The 19,641-nt window shown below is 39.7% G+C and overlaps 1 protein-coding gene across 1 annotated transcript in view; it reads right to left on the bottom strand.

Moving 5' to 3' along the window:
• ICE1 (interactor of little elongation complex ELL subunit 1) overlaps nt 1–19,641 on the bottom strand; it is a 73,227-nt gene that overhangs the window by 25,305 nt on the left and 28,281 nt on the right. The window contains exons 8-13 of the mRNA XM_002808424.4: nt 17,936–18,018; nt 17,684–17,723; nt 17,547–17,603; nt 10,848–10,934; nt 7,884–8,293; nt 390–5,180 (exon numbers count right to left, since the gene is read on the bottom strand). Of these exons, the coding sequence (XP_002808470.4) occupies nt 390–5,180; nt 7,884–8,293; nt 10,848–10,934; nt 17,547–17,603; nt 17,684–17,723; nt 17,936–18,018 (5,468 nt within the window). The remainder of the gene's footprint in view (nt 1–389; nt 5,181–7,883; nt 8,294–10,847; nt 10,935–17,546; nt 17,604–17,683; nt 17,724–17,935; nt 18,019–19,641) is intronic.

Raw genomic sequence — 19,641 nt, 5'->3', positions numbered from 1 at the left:
CTAAGCATTTGTTCCTGTTTGATTTGTAACAAACACTCAAGGAAAAGAAAAATTGTGTGGTAAGTTGAAGCTTTGAAGAAAATAATTTTAAGCCTCTAAACATGCCAGGATCAAGTGGATATATGCAATTTTAGTCCCGACAGATACTTTAAAAAAAAATGTTAAGTAATTTGATGAAGAGAAATGACGAAATCTGCAGTCTTTTATCGTATTTTAAATTTGTAAAATGCTGGCTAGAAATAAAGTAATCATAATGTTTACATGGATAACTCTCATCCTTGCAGTAAAACCTTTGTCCATGGTCATCTACACATTTTGCTGACAGTAAACAGCATCTGTCTTTGAGGACATGTAGTCCTTAATGCACTCAGAAAAGAGCAGCCACATACCTTTTTTGTTGTGCTAAATTCATAAACAACTTCTTTCTCTTGATCTCTCATTACAGGCTTTTTGGAGATATTTCCCACATATACATGACTACGAATGACAGGTAACAGATCAAAAGAAAACTCTGCAATTTTCTTCAGGGCATTAGCTATGGCTTTATCATGGGACTCCACAGTTTCTTTCGGGTTTAAAGGCAACTGTGAAACTGCACTGATGGCTGGACTAGAACAACTTCTTTCCGCATCTGTTGTTGCAATTTCAGCTGGAGGGAGGTTCCCTGGGAGGTTCTTGTGGATTCCTTCTGCAGTGACTCCCCTGGTTTCTGGTTCTGGGGACCCAGTGTCCAGGCGCAGTCTTTTAGCACTTCTCAGTGTAGACGCTGACAATGTTCTTTTCCCACCTGAATCCTGCTGAGTCCCCAAATCTCTTGACTTGTCTTGGTTACAGTCACCACCAGAGCTGCTCCCAGTTTTGACAAAAGCAGTTGCTGCTGAAGTGATAGTTTTGAATCCTATCATAGCACTGGCAGGTCCTGGTAAATTCTTACAGTCAGCAGATGGACCTCGTGTGAGTTGAATATTCCCTTTGAGGATGTTGAGGGTCCGGGCCCTGGCAGATAACTCTGGGTACATGGTGTCAAGGATTTTCACAGAATTCTCCTGAGGCCCTCCCACAGCAGCATGGCCAGATGCACAGGGTGGGAGTCGGCCAGGCACAGGAAGTGCGTGCTTCGGTGTGGCCGCACAGAACTGCAGAGGAGACGACACTACCCTCTCACTGGCTGACACAGCAGATGGAGATGGAGAAGGATCTGGAGGAGAGGCACGTCTCGGGTCCTCTAGCCATGGAGACATGACAGGAGGCACTGGAGTTTCACATAAGGGAGAAATCTGGCCGACGGGAGAGGTTGGTGAGGAAGGACTAGAACTCGATATCAGTGGAGACAGTGGCTGTGAAGTCCTTGGAGGTGTAGCTATCAGAGGAGCAAGCAGAGGTGGCAAAGGAGGCCCCACCTCTTGCCGTATTTTACTCAGAGTGTCAGGAGAGCAATCTGTAGGAGTGGATGTATCAGCATTTGCTAAAATGGTCTGAGTTTGGCTTCTTTGAGTTTTTGTATTAGCTTTTTCCCCTGAAAATGACTGAGCAACTTCACTCTGATGAGTTTCAACTCTGCTTGATGCTGAAGTTTTTACTGGCTTGTTTGACTGATCTTTGTTTGAAATCTTTGATCGATTCTTATTTTTGCCAGATGGCTCTAGTTTTGAGTTATAATATGTGTGATCAGACGCAACAATCTGAGTCTCAAAGTTTTGATCATATATTTGAGAACTAATCCATATACTAGGCTTAACGGGTCTATTTCGCAAACGACTTTTATCAAAGTTGGTGCTCTGACCAGTGCTTGAAACATCCTCTTGGGGACATGAAAGATTATTGCCACATGGAACCTCCTGTAATGCGGGGCCAGTGTGACTGGCTTCTGGGGACTTCTCAGCAGAAGTCACTGGGATGCAACCGGCTTCCAGCTCTCCTTGAGCCTGAGAAATAGGGATGTCTCCAGGAAAGTCACACAGTGTGACCTGGTCCACATGTGGCAGGACAGCTACGCCGCTGATAATTGTCCAGTTGTCCCCCTTTTCAATGACTAGATTCTGATCCTTATTTATAAGTACATTTATAACTTCTGAGGTCACTGTTGCTATCTGACACTGAAATGTTGTTTCGGCCTCGCAATTAGAACTTTGCTCTGTCGATGGCTCTGTTACAGAGTCAGAGCACAAGGCTGATGGCTCCACAGGTTCTGGCAGGACTTCTTTCCCACCATCGGTTTGCCCGCCTGCATCTGAACTGGCCTCTGGTCTGGTCTCAGTGTTTTCATTCTGAGGCCTACCGCCGATGGGAGAGCTGCCCTCAGTGTCCAAGGCAGCTGTTTGTGGGGCTGGCTCTGAAGCATGTGATGAGGAGCCAGTTGTTTCCCGAAATGGACTTTTCTCTCTTAAATTCTCAGTGGTCATGTTGTTATTTATATTTAAGAGCAATAAACTGCCAGTGTCTTTACCATTGCAATCTTCAGCATTTGTTTGAAGTTCTTGCCTAATCTTGGTCAGAACCTCAGACAGAGTTTCCAAAGAACACTGAGTGAGCTGACTTGTATTTTTTAACAAATAATCATCTTCCTCTGGTTCAATCCACTCTTCACAGGTTCCAAGTGTTTCCTCCTCACAGGGTTGCTTTCTGTATTTTTCTCCTGCTATTTCACTTGGCTTTAATTCTTTGTTCATTTCTTTATTTAGGGTTCCTTTACTAGAACATTCAGAAACAGAGTCCCCTGAACTATAATCCCCTAATTGACAGCTCTCAAGAAACATCACAACCTCTGATGTGGAAAGTCTATCTAGCTCAGAAAAAGTACTTATGTTAAAATCTTGCAGAGCTGACGTCAAATAACCTACCTCTAAGGAAGGTCTCACCTCAGCTACACCAGCATCTGTATCTCCTGAATTTTTCTGCGAGTCATCAGGAGCATCTTGCTGTTCGCTCCCCTCACTGCAGCTAAATGCCTCACTCTCCTCTACCTCAGTGTCGTCTCCCCCTTCTCGAATGCCTGTGTAACAATGTAAGGTACCAGGCAGGCTACTTTGGGAGGTATCCTGTGTCTCTCCTTCTTTTTGGCAAAATGCTGAAGAAACAGTAGTGTCTGCAGTGCCAAAACATTCAAGCAAAGCACCACCGGGAGTCGTAGATTTCAACTTCCAAAGTCCATTAGCATTTTGTGATGTGCCAGTAGAATCATTTACAACAGCCAGGGCCTCACCACCAGATCTCCCTGTGTCTCCACAGCTGGTTTTTTCAACAGAAAAACCTCCTGACATGGTCACTTCTGTGGCTGGAGGCACCTCACTGCCATCTGTCCCACTGGAGTCCAGATCTGTGGCCTGAGGCTGCCTTTGCTTTTGCCTATCTCCCTGCACTGCAGCTTCTCTCACAATGTCTTGGTTTTGGACAAGGACGTTTTCAGAAGAGAAAGATACTCTGCTATTTGTGGAACAATCAGAATTTTCTACTGGTGAAGAACCACCTGCACAATTGAAATCTAATTTTCTCCTAGAGGCAGAAACTTCTGGTGAAATGCTTTTCACAGCAGCCACCTCCCTGATATTTTGTGTTGTATCATCTCCTTCCCCAGCACATTCTGCTATAGTTGACATACCAGTTTTGTTGCCATTATTTTCTGTTACTAAGGTAGGCTCGTTCCTATGTGGCCTCAAGTGTTCCAATTTGGCACTCTGAACCTTTTCAGTTCTTGTCTGTTTTGTGATAACTGATACTTGATTAGGTAACACCGATGCAGTGGTCTTGAATTCTACAGGATTGTTATTCTCTTTAAGACTAGGCTTGGGTGTTGGTCCTCTATTTTGTAGGGATGGCACTGCCTTTTGTAACTGGCTAGTCTTTTGTTCATGTTCTGATTTAGCTCTCAGACTTTCTTCGCCACCTTTCCTTAATAAATCACTATGGTGCCATGAAGTACTTTTAACAAAACCCAAACCACTCTTGATCAAGGCAGCCTGAGAACCTATTAATGATGTGAAATCTGGCTTATTTAGTGTGAGCTCAATTCTTGGATCTTGACTTTCACATTGCCCATCTTTTGTAGCTTTCATAAATACTGACCGAGGAAGTGAATGTATTTTGGTTAAGTCTTTTACTACTTTTGCATATTCTATACCACTGCTCTTCTGATCATTAAAATTAGATGCTCCTAATTCAGGGCTCAAGGCACGCAGGCTATTCTCCAAGGTGTTTCTTCCTATAGAACACTCCGGTGGCTCAGACTGCAGATGTAATGTGTTTAAAGTTTTAGTTTGTAATTTATGTTCTGAATGAGGCGGTTCAGTAGAGAAAACTTTAGTAGTAATATCTGGATCATTACCACAGTCTAACCTAGAAGAAGACTGGGGATTACTGCCAACAGACAATGCTACCAAGGTAGAAGACGAGGAAAAACTGGTTTCAAAGTCAAGCCCTGCTACATCCATTGCATCACCTGAGTCGTCATCTTCTGATTCAGGTGATTCTCCTAAAGAGAACCCTTGTGTATCTTCTTTTTCCTTTTCTAATTCTCTAGATAGTCCATGAAAATGGCCAGAAACTGTGATACAGTCTGGTTCAGAAGTGATTTCATTAATTCGTGTCCACTTAGTAAACTCTGATTTGGGTGATCCTATCATTTTGGACAATGGGGTTTTTCCTTCAGATTCCATGAGTTCATTTAATGGCCTTTTGCCAAGGTGAGAAGAACACAACTCGGACTTCCTAGGGGCAGCTTCCTTCTCTTGTGCAGGGCTGGCAGACAATCTCTCAATGCACAGACCTCGAGTGAGTTTATGAACGGTCTTCTCAGTTTGCACTGACTTATCCATTTCCCTAACCTCCATTTGTGTCTTTGTCTCGTGTAAAATGTCTCTTTTTCTATCACTCATGGATCGAGATGCTGTGGTCCAGTGTTTTTCACCAACTAAGGAGTGTGTGGCAGAAGATTCTCTCAGTGTTGCTGTGAAAGTCTCAAGTCCAGCAGTTGTCACTTTATTTACTTCCCATGTATTCAGAGCTTGGATAGCTTCATGTGATTTGGGCTTTTCCTCCCATGTACCACTTCCTTTATTTTTTCTCAATGAGCCAAAATAATTCTGTGATTCAGCTGTATCATCTTCTGAAACGGACTCAGCAGAATTTCTAAGCTGGACTGAGTCATTATCGCTGGAATCTGCATACTCTCCAAAGAAGGTTTCCTTAAAAAATATGAATTATACTTGTCAAACACTAATTCAACAGATTAACGTGACTATCAATTACATGCATTATTTTTTAAAAGTACATGTTTCCTGAAGAATCTTTATAATCACATTTCAGCAAGGGCAGGCTAGAGCCTGGAATCTCTGTGGTGAGTGGGGAGTTCTCCAGCTTTGGTCCAACACTGTTCTGCTCTCTCCTTAAGGGTGCCCAGCAACCCACAGAGACACCTCCCCCAATAACAGACATGCTTCCAAGCGCCACACCCCACTCTACACAGGGTTATGTTTCTTCTCTTAACTTTCGAACATTCCTACTTGTACACTGTTACTTCCCCATCATCTAGTAACAAAGGCTCTGACCCAGGTTGCTGGTCTCTGGCTTCATAGCTCTCTATTTCTTCTCCCTCTGGTGTATCTGACTTGTGCCCGGTACAGCCTTGTGCAGGGGGGGAGGGGCGTTGTCTTGTGGGTATCTCCCACCACATATCTCCTTCCCAACATGTCCTCACGGAGTGCTGCAGTCTGACTGATGTCATCAACCACACCTGTGCTACCCTTACAACGCTCTCTCCCTCCCAGCCCGTTCTCTGGACACCTCTGCTCCAGAACCTTTTCCTGACCCCCAACTGGTCCCCTCCTGAGTTAACTGCCTAGAGCATGTGGCCCACTTGGCTTGCGCTGACACCATCAACCACCTTGTCTCTATTCTGTTAGAGAACAGTGGACTGGTGAAGATTAACAGCTGCTGACATCAACTTGCTCCTACTGAAAGAATTCTTTCCTCTTTTGAACTCCAGAGTACCACCATCTCCTGGATTTCGTCTATTCTGCCCTTGTTTTCAATCTCCTTTCCTCAAACTTCTTCTACTTGTCACTTACATAGGGACGGCTCCCCAGGGTCCTGACTGGGAGTCCATCTTCTCCTCCTCTACACTCTTACTGGATGATATCACAGCTGCATGACTTCCGCTGCACTCAAACGCTGGCAGGTCCTGAACGTCTGTGCACCACCACAGCCTCCCTCCAGTACCTCGCTTGTGTATATGCATACCTCATATCTAACGTTCTATACATTATTCTCCCAAACAGGGTCTCTTCTTATATTTGCTGTTTTTCAATATCTTGGACTCCTCCATCTCCCCTAACTGCCACATTTAAAATGTCACCAAATGCTGCTCATCTGACCTCATAACATTTTTCAAACCAGTTCCCACCTCTTTAACACCAATGCCACAACTTAGGTTCAGGTATCAAGAATTAAGTGAGCTGCAGCTGGGCGCAGTGGCTCACGCCTGTACTCCCAGCACTATGGGAGGCTGAGGTAGGCGGATCACAAGGTCAGGAGATCGAGACCATCCTGGCTAACACCATGAAACCACATCTCTACTGAAAATACAAAAAAACTAGCTGGGCATGGTGGCAGGCACCTGTAGTCCCAGCTACTTGGGAGGCTGAGGCAGGAGAATGGTGTGAACCTGGGAGGCGGAGCTTGCAGTGAGCCAAGATCGCGCCACTGTGCTCCAGTCTGGGCAACACAGTGAGACTCTGTCTCAAAAAAAAAAAAAAAATTTACTTGAGCTGCTTATTAAGCCACTACCTTGCCTGTGGTCTTGTCTATTTTCTGACTATCCCCCCACTTCCTACTCATTCATACTGAAATGAAACTTGCAAATAACTATCTATCTTTCAGTTTACGTCTTTGGATTCATCAACGATTTCCCCCTTCAGGATAAAGTGGGAACTCCTTGGGAGGATGCACATGGCCTTTCCCAGTCTCACTTGCATGAATCTGCCACACAAAGAGCTCACCCTTGCTTCTGCACTGTTGTGAGAACAGCTCCTCCACCTGAAGCACCCCCACTCACTCCTTAAAACTCAGTGTGGGGACCGAATCTTCAGAAGAATCCTGCCTGCCCCCGACCTGCCCCGGCTTCCATTCAGGACTGAGCTGCTTTTCTTTATCCTCCTGAGGAGCGTGTTTTCCACCACTGCAGGGCTCTACACAGCAATGCATCTGTTTGCTCCTTTACTGCTCCCACCTCCACACAATGAATCCCACTAAGAGGCAATGGCATCTTTCGTCACCTCTGCACACCCAGTGTCTAGCCTGGTCCCTGGAACATAACAGGTACACATGGTGTTTTCGTAAAGAAAGAAATTGATTCCAGGAGCAAAACATGTATCTGCTCCTTAAGCCAAAATATATATATATCTGCTTCATAAAGACTAACTTCCTAAGAAACTACTATAAACCATTCAGCAAACACACAAGATGATGACGAATTCATCAAATAAAGGTAGAGAACTCGGCTACACTAGGTTAAGGGGCATGGATGCTGTATACATGGATTTTCCTATCACTATATAACTCCATATATACAAATATGTCTTTAATTCAGTTATTTCACATCAATAGATAAAAACAATTAAGACACAGTCTTCCTATAGAAAACTTGTAATTTGGTTGTGGAGAAAGACTAACAAAAATGCAACCCTAATACAAAGTGAAAAAAATCATATTATATATGTTGATCCAAAGGGTAGTGGCATGCTTTTTAAAATCCTCATGTTACCCCCTAACAAAATTGGCTAAAATGAATGGTCTTTGCAAGAATATCACTAAATCCTTTGAGCATCAATGACATATTAGGATAGACAATGTACCCACTTGGTAATTCAAACTCAGAGAGCAAAACTCACAGGTGCAAATGAAGAAGGTAAGGAACTCGGGTGTGGTGATGCCATCGGAGGGGGTGAGGGCACTGGTGACAGAAGAGGAGGGGGAAGTTTGAAGAAGTCAATTGCAGCTTGAAGATCGTCATCAAAAAAATGATCATGGTCAACAAATTCAGTGCTGCCACTGTCATGATGACTTTGTACTAAAACCTCAAGATTTCCATTCTCATTAAAAACATGGTCAGAACTACAATTTGTTCCACTGGAGCTCTGTTTTTCCACATTTTGACATAAAAAGTCCTCCTTTATCTCCATGGACAGTTTTGTGAGGCATGTCTGCACATTTGAGGTCCTGAGAGGGCTGCCTTGTGTTGGAGGTAGCGTACCATCTTCCCCAGGCACTCTGGAGCTGGTGATTGCTTTGGCAGGTTTTTCTGTGTCGGGGAACAAAAATAGGTATCAGGTATTTTCAGTATCAAGAAAACTTAAAAACAAAACAAAACAAAAAAGCACACCTTATTACAACAGTTCAAAATGCTTGAAATACTAATTCCAAGTAAGCAGAAACATTTTTTAAAAGGCAACCAGCTGCCTTCTAAACATTATGCTAGAAAATCAATACATTTCATACAAGTATGCTAGTCTTGCAGTAAGAAAAGTGAGACAGACAGGTGAGACGGACTGGTGGGTGGATGGCTGACACAGCTGGAAAGACATCCACGTTCATGAAAACGGGCCTTGCTGGCTCACTCGGTCTCTGGATGAATCTTCCCGTACAAACAGCAGAATGTGGCAGAGAAATAACTTTGTGCCCATAGGTTGATAAAGAACACTATTTTCTGTCCAAAAAGTGATTTGAAATCAACTAATATCAAGCCTACCCATGTCCATATCTGTACAATGCTCTCTGAGAGATCTGATGAGGTCTATGAATACTCAGTATGATAATGCAACAGCAAAGTTCCTATAAAAACCTAATCCTTTCAGGGTCTTGATTTTCGTGAACTTCACTGGTACTAATTATTAACAAAAACATTTGATTCCATAACCATTTATTATATTTGCAAGCTTTAAAAATAACTTTTATAGAGGATCCAGGGCTCCTTGGATAAGCGGTTGATTATAGGGCTGGGGAGGGAAAATCCGAGATTGAAATATCTTGCGGTACCAGAAGTAAACAACTAAAAAAAAAAAATGGAGTATTTATGAAGGGCCCAGAAGCCAATCTAAAGAAGCTCCCACCAAAGCTAAAAGGATAGCACTGAATAAAGCAGCAATTATAGCAGGCAAGATCCACTGCTGGAGGCTAAAATCAGCAGGTGACAATCGGAAAGAAACAGAATATTTGTACAATGTTAAAGAACCTTTCTCAAGTTGATTCATTAGGAAAAAAAGAGTAACTTTACAACATAAAAACCTGCAGATACCACCTTAACCAAGTGATCAAGGTTAGAGCCCAGTGATAATACATATCCATATCACCTATCCCTAGAACAACTCCCTGAGCAAAGAGAAACATCACCACTGTGACGCTCTTGCCTTAAATTATTTACACAACCTCAGTATAACATGAGAAAACATCAGATAAGCCAAAGCAATGGGCTTTCTACAAAATAATATTCTCCCAAAGTGTAAAAGACAAGAGAGATTTAAAAAAAACAAAAACAAAAACGAAACAGGAACTTTTGGACTGGAGGAGGTGAAAGCAAGATGACTACTGAAGGCTTCCTGTACGGCATCCTGGAAGGAAAGGAGGATCCCTGGGGAAAACTGTGAAATTCACAGTTTAGTTAATAAAGTTGTACCAAATGTCCTGGTTTTGATCACTGGTAACTGAAAATGCTAAAAATCCTGCAATCTGCTAAGGGATCCATGGGGATTCTCTAAACTACTTTTGTAACCATCCTCATATGAAAATAAAAAGCTAAAACAAAAGAATATGTCTTATGGTATAAGAAGATTCCAAAGATGCCATGTTTTCCCTTCTACTTTGGAAAAATTAACATAATATATTTACCCCTCAAAAGCATATTTTTAAATACAAACATTAGATTATGAAATGAAGAATAGCTCTTTTAATAACAGCTTGACAACATAAAATCAAATGCTTAAAATAGAATGCTGATTGATACAGAAAGCCAAAAAGCATCCCCCGGTTGCTTCGGCCTAAACAGATGAATTGATAAATTATAAACTGAGGGGACTAATTTAGGAGTTGCGGGCACCATGTGGTTAATACCAGTGGATACCTAGTAGGTGAACTGAGGGAAACATCTACTTAACGAAACCCCATATGCCTCTGTACACTCGACAAGTTCTGAGTCCACCATAAGTAAGAATCAGTAACTTGTCCCTTAACGTTTTTTTCCAAGGAAACTGTCTTTAGAAGCCTGAGAGGAAAATAAGGTGCAGGTTTCCATAGACTAAGAACCTCAGTGACCCATGAATTTACAGCAGCTAATCATAAGAAATTAGTAAAATGACAAAAAGCTAAATAAGTAGCACTTTTGTCTTATACAAGACAGGTATCTTCTCCCCTTCCACTCAGGATAGCTAAATCGACTATAACTGTGAATGAGCTAGAATGCCTCCATGATACTCTGAAAATCAAGATGTTCAACCAAAGGAACTGATAAACTATATTAAAAATAAATGAAGCTAAAGTGCTCACGGATTGATCAAATTCACGAAATGATTCTGAAGAAACTGTGCATCCTTCAAGTCTCCCCTCTCCACCTGCCAGTATGCCTCTGCTACTCGACCTTCTAATGTTTTTGAAGGTTCTCTGATGAAAGCTAAATGTATTCACTGGGATTAAAATTCACACTGAAGGGAAATGAGTTTTGTATAATAAAAAGTACTCATTCGTGTTTATTTCATTCTTTCAATGTTAGAATCAGGAGCTATTAAAAACTAACGGCTGCAATGCCTATGGTAAACCTCTCTACTTTCACATATGAAATCCATTTCTGGAAGCTTCTCTCTCACCTGGGATACATCTGCTGCCTTCACCAGGTAGTCTGTGTGTTGTGTTTACACAGAGCCAGAGTTCCTTCAGAAGCAGTTTTACTTTTCCTGTGAAACACAGTAAAGCATTAAAGTCACATCATTTGGCTCACCGTACATAAGACCAAATCATACTTCTGTGAAAACAGGGTTTATTAGGGACTTAGAAAATTAGGTAACTTAAACATCTTCCCCAAACTCAACTACTGTGCACAATACAGTTATTGATAAAAAGGTCTGCAATACTTTAGCTAAAAATTGAAGGCTGAAGGTACATTTGTTTGCTTATTTTTAATAAATTTGGTGGCAGAGACAAGGGATTCAAAAGACCATGTGTACTTGTTGTTAAAGGGTTTTATTACCCCTTTATGTATGCATGGGACAAATGAATCTTGGGCCCACATATTTTCACCAGAGACTGCTTTGAGATGGGGGAAGGAAACACAGTTAATAACTGATAAGGGATCTGGGCTCTATGTATTCTATAAGGAGTAGAGAAGCATCCCTCAGTTATAAGAGGTTATCAGAAAAGTCATTAGACTTCACCATGCTGTAATTAACCTGGGGAGTTCAAGGATTACAGATAATCCATCAATGGACTTGAGGGGAGACGGTATGGGAAATGTGTGTGTATGAACATATGAATAGAAACCGATCATCACACACACAAGCAGACAGAGAAGCACATACTTTTATAAGGAAAGTAAAACCTTTGGAATTTTTATACATTTTCAAAGAGATGTAAATTCCTAAAATAGTTAAGAACCAGTAATTCAAATTGAAAGGCCAAGGGATGCTGTAACTAAGACAGCCCTAATGCGATACATGTAACATTAAGAATATTATACTCTGGTTTTAAAGCTTTTCTACATTAATAGAAATTTCAAAACCTTCTAAAGCAAAAAGCGTTTATGAAAATATAATTATGAATAGCTTGTGGTGAAATGTGCATAAAAAAGACAACCCATACTAATTAAAATTCAACTAAAAGTAGCTTAAGTGTATGTAACTCTCAGGCCACCTTAAAAGTTCTATTAGAGTTTCCTTGAACTTAAGTTTTTTAATTAACCTTAAGCATTTACTGAAATTAGTGAAATATTAATACAGTTCAAGAGAAGCTTAAAGACCAACCTTTAAAAACCAAAATGTCTCAGGGAATCACAGATTTTGTAAGAGATTAGCTCTACTTAAGCTGGCACACTGCTCGCTCCAAAAAATGAAGTCCACAGAAAGGGGACACAAAAAATGAAGTCCACAGAAGTCCACAGAAAGGACAACTGTGGAGGACAGCTCAAGTAAGTGTGAAAGGCTGGACACTGCCAACTCTCCTGAGCCAAAACCACCTTCTGATTGCCACTGTGTGTGAGCTACATCCATTTTTCAGTTCCAAAATTCTGTGATCGAACAGCTTATCTACATTGTGATATAACCTACCCAAAAGCCTGCTTCCAAACACTGTAATCCCCTTTGCTTAAATGACCTGACCAGGATCCCTGCTTATTACGTATACCCAAAGCAGCAAACAAGGAACCTTAAAAAAAAAGAAAAAAAGTTACTTTTCCATTCTTATGGAGGCTATCATCCAGAGCTATGCCTTTTCTAACTGAGCATTCCAACTGCTAATCTGACCCAAAAAAATAAATGAAAGCACTCTACTCCTAAACAAAGCAGAAAAAAAATCTTCAGCGTTAACTTTATACTTAGTGAATTGCACAACTTCCTCTAATCCTTTAAAATTCTTCCTTTATCAAACTCTAAGGCATGTATGAATATTTAAGGATTTACATATTCGTTTATGAAATTTCTTTCCTACTTCATTGCTTTGTCATCTTCTGTATCCATATCACACTTCTTTAATCAGGGTAGGCTACTGAATATCCGTTAGAGCATAGTCCTTATTCTGTTTTTTCCTTTTGAAAAACTGTATTCTTCTGAACATACACTCTTCCCTATAAACCATCTGCTTGTCCTCTTCCATAGAAAACCTCTATGGGACTTTGAATGTTTCTGTATATTTATAAATATATTTGGGGAAATTTTACATCTTTATACTTTGTATCTTCTCATCCAGGAACATAATGTTTATGTACTCAGGTCTTCCTTAATGCTTTTAAGGAAAGTTTCAGTTTTCCTCAGAAACACTGTATACTGATTTCAGGTCTTTTCTTAGACATCTGCTGGTTCAGGTACCACTTGAGAATGGGTTGTTCTTATTCCATTCCTTTTCTAACAGGTTAATAACGGAACAATGTATATGCTCATTGTATATGCCAGCACTTTACCAAGCTCTATTACTTCTAATTCCAACTGTAGTTGAGTCTTTTGAATTCTCTACATTAGTAATATCATCTGAAATAATGGCAATTTCTACTTTCCTTTATTAGTATTCACAGCTCCCACTCTTCTGCATTTATTCTGTTGCACTGGTTCAGGCCTCCAGTACAAAGAAAAAAAAATGGAACTAACAAAAAGCATGCTTGCCTTGTTTTTGACAGTAATAACTATACTTTGAATGTTCCACCTTTCTCAAGTTAAATTTTTTTTTCTAGTACCTCATCAATTTTTTGAAATTGGGACTAGGTGCTGAATTGAGATGATCCCAACATTCTCTGACCCAGATGTAGTATTCCTGAGATAAATCTTCAAGCATAATTTGTCTGTACTCTAAATTCTGTGTGGATTTAATTTCTTAAAATTTTACTTAGTATTTTTGCAGCTATACTAACAACAGAAGAGTCCTGAGTCTTGAGAATATGTGTGCATGCTATTTGCTTTTGGTACAGCATTATGCTAGCCTAAGAGAATAAAATGGAAACATTCCTTATTTTCTAAGTTCTGAAACAAAAAAATTAATAATAGAGACACTAGTTTTTCAATTAATGTTTACAAAGCTCACCTATAAACTATCTGGATTTATTATGCTGTTAGATCTTTAACTATTCTTAAAAATTTCTTCCTGGTTATTTTAAGTTTGCAGCAATTGTTCTGAATCAATTTGAGCATGTTTTCCTAGAAAATGGACCATTCTACTTATATTTTCACATCTGAATATGAACTTGTGAATTAAAAAATTTCTCTACTGTAGTTTTAATGCTTTCTCAATCCTGGTGCTGCTATTTTTTTGTTTGTTTAATCAAAGATTACCAAAGAGATGTCGGTTTCATCAGCATTACAAAGAACCAGCTATCAGATTTAATTCTACTAAATCAATTGCTTTGTATCCTATTTCATTAAGTTTGCATTTTCATCATTTTTTTCCTTCATTTAAACAGTTCATTCTCTGTATTTATTTTCTAAAGTGACAATGTATCACATAAGGCCATAACAGATTCCTTTGAACAGTGAAGGATTGCCCTACTGTTTACTTTCAGAACAGTTTAGTATTTCAGTTCTTGTTTTCTCTGTTACCCAAGAGAGGTTTTTTTGTGTGTGTTTATGTGAGTTGAGTTACTAGGTAAGTTTTGCAGGTTTTGTTTTTGCAGGGGGAGGGGGATTTTTATTAAAAGCCCATATTAAATTGTCGGTATTTTTTGTTGTTTACTTACTAGTCAACTTTTATACATGTTTGAAAAGTATTTTAACGAACTCCAGGTGTGTGGTTTACAAAGAGTTGTATATAAATTATCCATTTGGAACTGTGATTCCAATTCCATCCCTTGTCTGCTTTTGCTCTCTCTTTCTAAAAAACATATTGAAGTCTCTCATGACAAAAATAGATGTGGCCAGTCCCCCTAGATTTCCAAGAGTATTGCTTGACATCGTTTCACACTCTTAGGTACATACTAGTGGTATCTTCTTGGCAAACTATACTTTTAATCAACATTTCAATCATGTAAATTCATTTCTAAGCTTTTATTTTTTTTGCCTTATATGACTGCTTTAATGTCAGCATTGCTTGGAAAATTTTTGTCCATCCCTCTAATATTCAGTCAGTTTCATCTAATTTTAGGTATTTCTTATGAAAGTGTCAGAGATGGAGACTGCATACAAAAATCATGCTCAACACTTAGTGGCCCCTATGAATATGAATATTCCATTTGTTTTCTGCTCAGGAAAGTTTCCTTCTGTCATGTCTTGATCACCTTCTCTCCTTATGGTTCTGTTCTCCCCTCTGAGAAGTCCTAGCAGATGCATATTGAGACATCTGGCTTTGTCCTCCAAATCTTGTTATTTTCCCTAGTATCTTTCATTTGTTTGTCCCTTTGTACGATGTTCTCAACTGCCTAGGATTCAGTCTCTAGGATCAACTTAATTGATATTTTATTTGTCCATCCAGTATTTCCACCTTTCTACTGGGTTTATTTTATTTATGCAATTGGATTTTTAATTTTCAAGATCCACAGCTGGTTCAATTTCATAGCAGCAGCCTATGGACATGTTCTTAGACTTTCTCTAAAGGAAATGCAATCAGTTTTCAGCATTTCCTTCTCATTCATAACTAAAGAGTTTCTCTCAGTCTTCTCGCATCTGTTGCTTTTCTCTTTTTTCTCACTGCTTTTTCTGTAAGTTTTAGATAAGCGTTTAGGCAGAACATCTTTGGCAGACAAAGTATATTTCTTCAGCCTACATTTTTGGCGCTATTCCTTTCGCAGTAAATGTAGATTCTCATTTCATAAATCTGTGGGACCCCGCCTTGCAGAGGAAGCAGTGGAAAGTGGATGCAGTTGTGAGGGTTTACATGGAGTATATAAACACCTTATTTTCTGGGAATAGGAGGAGCTAGCCCTTAAAGCAGCCATAATTACCCGATTTTGTGATATCCACACCCACTCTGAGGAGCTCCAATGTCATAGCTAAAACTTTAGAAAACTAAACTGGCGCCACAGTTCATGAGCAAAGGCCAGAAACAATTTTTGAAAACCAGAAGGGTGGCATTCTTTTCACCCTTTAATCAATTACCTGGCAAAATGCTAATGTCCTGCTCCTTCTCCCACTCCCTGCCACCTCTGATTTGGGAAAACTCGCAGCTTCTGCAATGAAAACTTACTCTGTGAGAGCTGCTATTTTCTCTGCAATTGCGGGTTTCATCACCAATTGATACTATCTGCTGTGCATCTTCCTCATTTCTTCTACTGATGGTAATCTTTGTAACTATCCAGGAGCTGCTGCTGTTTCTGGTTTTTTTTTTTTTTCTGGTCGAAAATTTTTGTTGGAATTTGAAAGAAAAGAAAGGCAAAGTGGCACTCAGAAAGCCTTTTTTTATAAAGTGAAGTCAATCTAATACTCTGGTGCTTACTTTGCAAATCTTTTCCATAAGTCAAGTATTAGTGTTAACAATACACTTAAGAAGTAAGGATAAACCCATCAAGGTCCACAGCTAAATAACCAGCAGATTCCCAAAAACTGTATGTATTTGGGAAAAGTAAAATATACAACAGACACTATCCCTGCCCTGATTAAGAGGGTAGATAGAAACAAAATGTAAGACAATTTTACTTGAGAGAGTAGTAAGTTATTTGAAACAAATACAACAGAACGCAGGGATAGGGCAGCGACAGAAAGAGGACAGAAGGCTTCTGCTTTGAACAGTAAGGCTTGGGAAGAGCTGAATTGTAACAAATCCGTCAGTCCAAACACGAAGATAATTCCATTCAACCGCTGACTACTGAACAGGAAAGCGAATGTTGTCAAGTCTTCTATTTCTTTCAGCAATAATTATTACTTAAAGTCTCATTTTCCATACACAAGAGAACAAGAATCTAGTCAAAAGCTCATGGAATCATATCTAGTGATAGTGGTAGGTGAGCAATCAATGCCCAGGGAGCTGAAAGGCGGGAACTGTTAAAGCCTTACACCAAGGAAAACATGAACTTGTACTATGAATTTTTTAAAAAATTAAAGAAAAAAAGGTAAAGGTGACTTCTAAGAGACACCACATACCTGCACACAATTTAAATGTTTTTAATCATTTCCACTTGGAGAAAAAAATTACACATTAGTGAGATGAAATACCATTATTTACTAATTAAACATTTTAAATGCATCCCCACAAAAAACCTCTGAGGTAGAGCAGAAATTCAAATTCCTATTTCCATTTTTAAAAGGAAAATGAAAATACAAAAACGGAAAGTAAATGGCAGAGTCACACAACAAATGGAAGGACTGAAGTGAAAATTCTCATTTCTCACCTCTAGAGTTATGCTTCTCACCTATGAGACGTGGCACTAAGTAACGCAGTGTGTCCACATTTGTATTACATTCCCTTGTTCCATGACCACCACTTTTCTTTGCAATTGTGGGCCTTCCCTAAACTTTTCTGTCTATACTATAGGGCTTTACTACATAATATACTATAAGGCTTGAACTCTACAGTTTTCCTGCCTGACTTTAACATTTTCTTATATAATTGGTACCTAGGAAATTTAATAAATTAATTTAATAAATTATAATCCAGAGAGAAAATCTGTATTCATTAATCAAAAAGAGCAGATATTATATCTCCAACTAGTTTTCCTATCCCAAACAATATTGATTTTTGACTCTTATTCACTGTATTATTTTATAAGACAATAAGCTGATTATATATGGATCTAACGAAGACACAATAATACATGACTTCTACTAAAACGAAACATCTACTAAGCCCTGGCACTTTCACAATTATATGTAGGAGCAAAACACAGCCTCACAACCCACTAAGAGTAATACACAATACTAAAACAAAAGTTGCAATATACTCACTTCTATCTATGCTTCCATATGAATCACTTGAAATTTGTGTTCCGATATGTCTCAACTCTAAAAACATGGAGAAAAAATGGTTAATAAAATACTACATATCAAAAAGAAATTTATGTAAGCATTAACTGAATACTCACCCTTTTCATTTTTCTGTTTAGAAAATTCGTCAAGCCTTTCCTGTGAAAACAAAACATTAATAGTGTTTATGCTGAACAAGAAGTGCAGCCATTCCAGACCAAATGTAAAACAGGTGCAACTTAACAGGCAGCTGGGACTGTTTTTGCCAGGGGGCCTCGTGTCTGACTCCTACGTGAGTTACAACACAGAGACACTACAGAGGCCCTGGAACCACATATTTAAGGTGTGTGTACGCTGCTTTCATCTAGTACCTGTGTCTTCTTAAATTCCTTTTCAAGTATTTTCTTTTCATTTCTCAGTTGCTTGAAGTCCTGAGTTTGCTTGACGGCAGCCTCTTTATTAAGTCCAATGAAGCAACAGGGAGAGAAAAATAATTTACTAACTTTACTACTGTGGTTAATGAAATACTCAAAATTTTATCTATTACAAGTTTTTCTCATTTCTTAAAACTTTGAAATAAATTTTGTAAAAAGCCATTGCTCCTTCAATATTTTATCATCGGGGCTGAATGCAATACACTTTTTTCTTTAACTGTCATTTAAACCACAGAACTAGCATGGGCCTTAAGAATCCTTTCCAAACCAGGCACAGCAATCCCAATCCCCAGTTAGGGAAGAATTCAAGGCATAAAAGGGAGTTGCCCTCCCATTTCAATCACTGGCAACCCTGAAGTCTTAGAAATTTTAGAAATGCGATTTTATCTCAGAATATAGTGTCTTTATTAGGGAGGGGAGAGGCGACCTTCTCAATGCTTATTACAGATATGGTTATTCTTCCCTGGAATTCCCTTCAACAAGTTAGCTAAACATAATCCCTAGGACCTTTATTAGAGATCCATTTTTAGGTAATAGATCTCTTTATTAGAGATCTATTTTAGGTAATCCTTCATTCTGATTTCTGGTTCTGAAGCCTCAAATGGTCCAGACATACTATTAAGAATCTGACCAGTATTGACTTTACATAAATACGCTCATATACAATTACTAACTAAAATCCCATGAAACACTTCACTAACAATCCTCTCCTGACTCCTCTAACAAGTATGGGTATTTTTACTCAGTAATCTTTATTAAGTCACATTGATAATTTTTACTAGAAAAAATATTATACATGAAAAATAAAGGCGACATTTTGCTTCACAGAAAGTCTGTTCTAAAACCTGCATATATAGTCTTATTGGCACTTCAGATTTCTTTAAAAACATTTCCTTGCAGTGGCTCACAACTATGATACCAGTTCTTTGGGAGGCTGAGCAGGTCTCTGGAGCCCAGGAGTTCAAGACCAGCCTGGGCAACACAGTGAAACTCTGTCTCTACAAAAAATTAGTCAGATGTGGTGGTGCACACCTGTAGTTCCCAGCTACTCAGGAGATGGAATAATCACCTGAGTCTGGGAGGCTGAGACTGCAGTAAGCCATGACTGTGCCACTGTACTCCGGCTTAGGTGACAGAGTGAGACCCCGTCTCAGAAAAATAATAATAATTTCCTTGGCTGGGCACAGTGGCTCACGCCTGTAATATCAGCACTTTGGGAGGCTGAGGCAGGAGAAGCACTCAAGCCAAGGAGTTCAAGACCAGCCTGGGCAACCCTATCTCTACAAAAATTTAAAAATTAGCCAGGTGTGGTAGCACACACTTACAGTCCCATCACTCTGAAGGCTGAGGCTGGAGGATCGCTTTAAGGCAGAGTTACAGTGAGCTATGATTTTGCCACTGCACTCCAGTCTAGGCAACAGTGAGACCTGTCTCTAAAAACCACAAAAAGTGGGCCAGGCGCGTTGGCTCAACATGGTGAAACCCCATGTCTACCACAAATATAAAAAAATTAGCCGGATGTGGTGGCACATGCCCCATAGGCCCAGCTACTCAGGAGGCTAAGGCAGGAGAATCGCTTGAACCCAGGAGGCAGAGGTTATAGAGAGCCGAGATCACCCCACTGCACTCCAGTCTAGGAGACA

Source organism: Macaca mulatta, chromosome 6 (genome assembly GCF_049350105.2).
Source record: "Macaca mulatta isolate MMU2019108-1 chromosome 6, T2T-MMU8v2.0, whole genome shotgun sequence".
Lineage (NCBI taxonomy): Eukaryota > Metazoa > Chordata > Mammalia > Primates > Cercopithecidae > Macaca > Macaca mulatta.
This window is presented reverse-complemented; position numbering and strand designations above follow the sequence as displayed.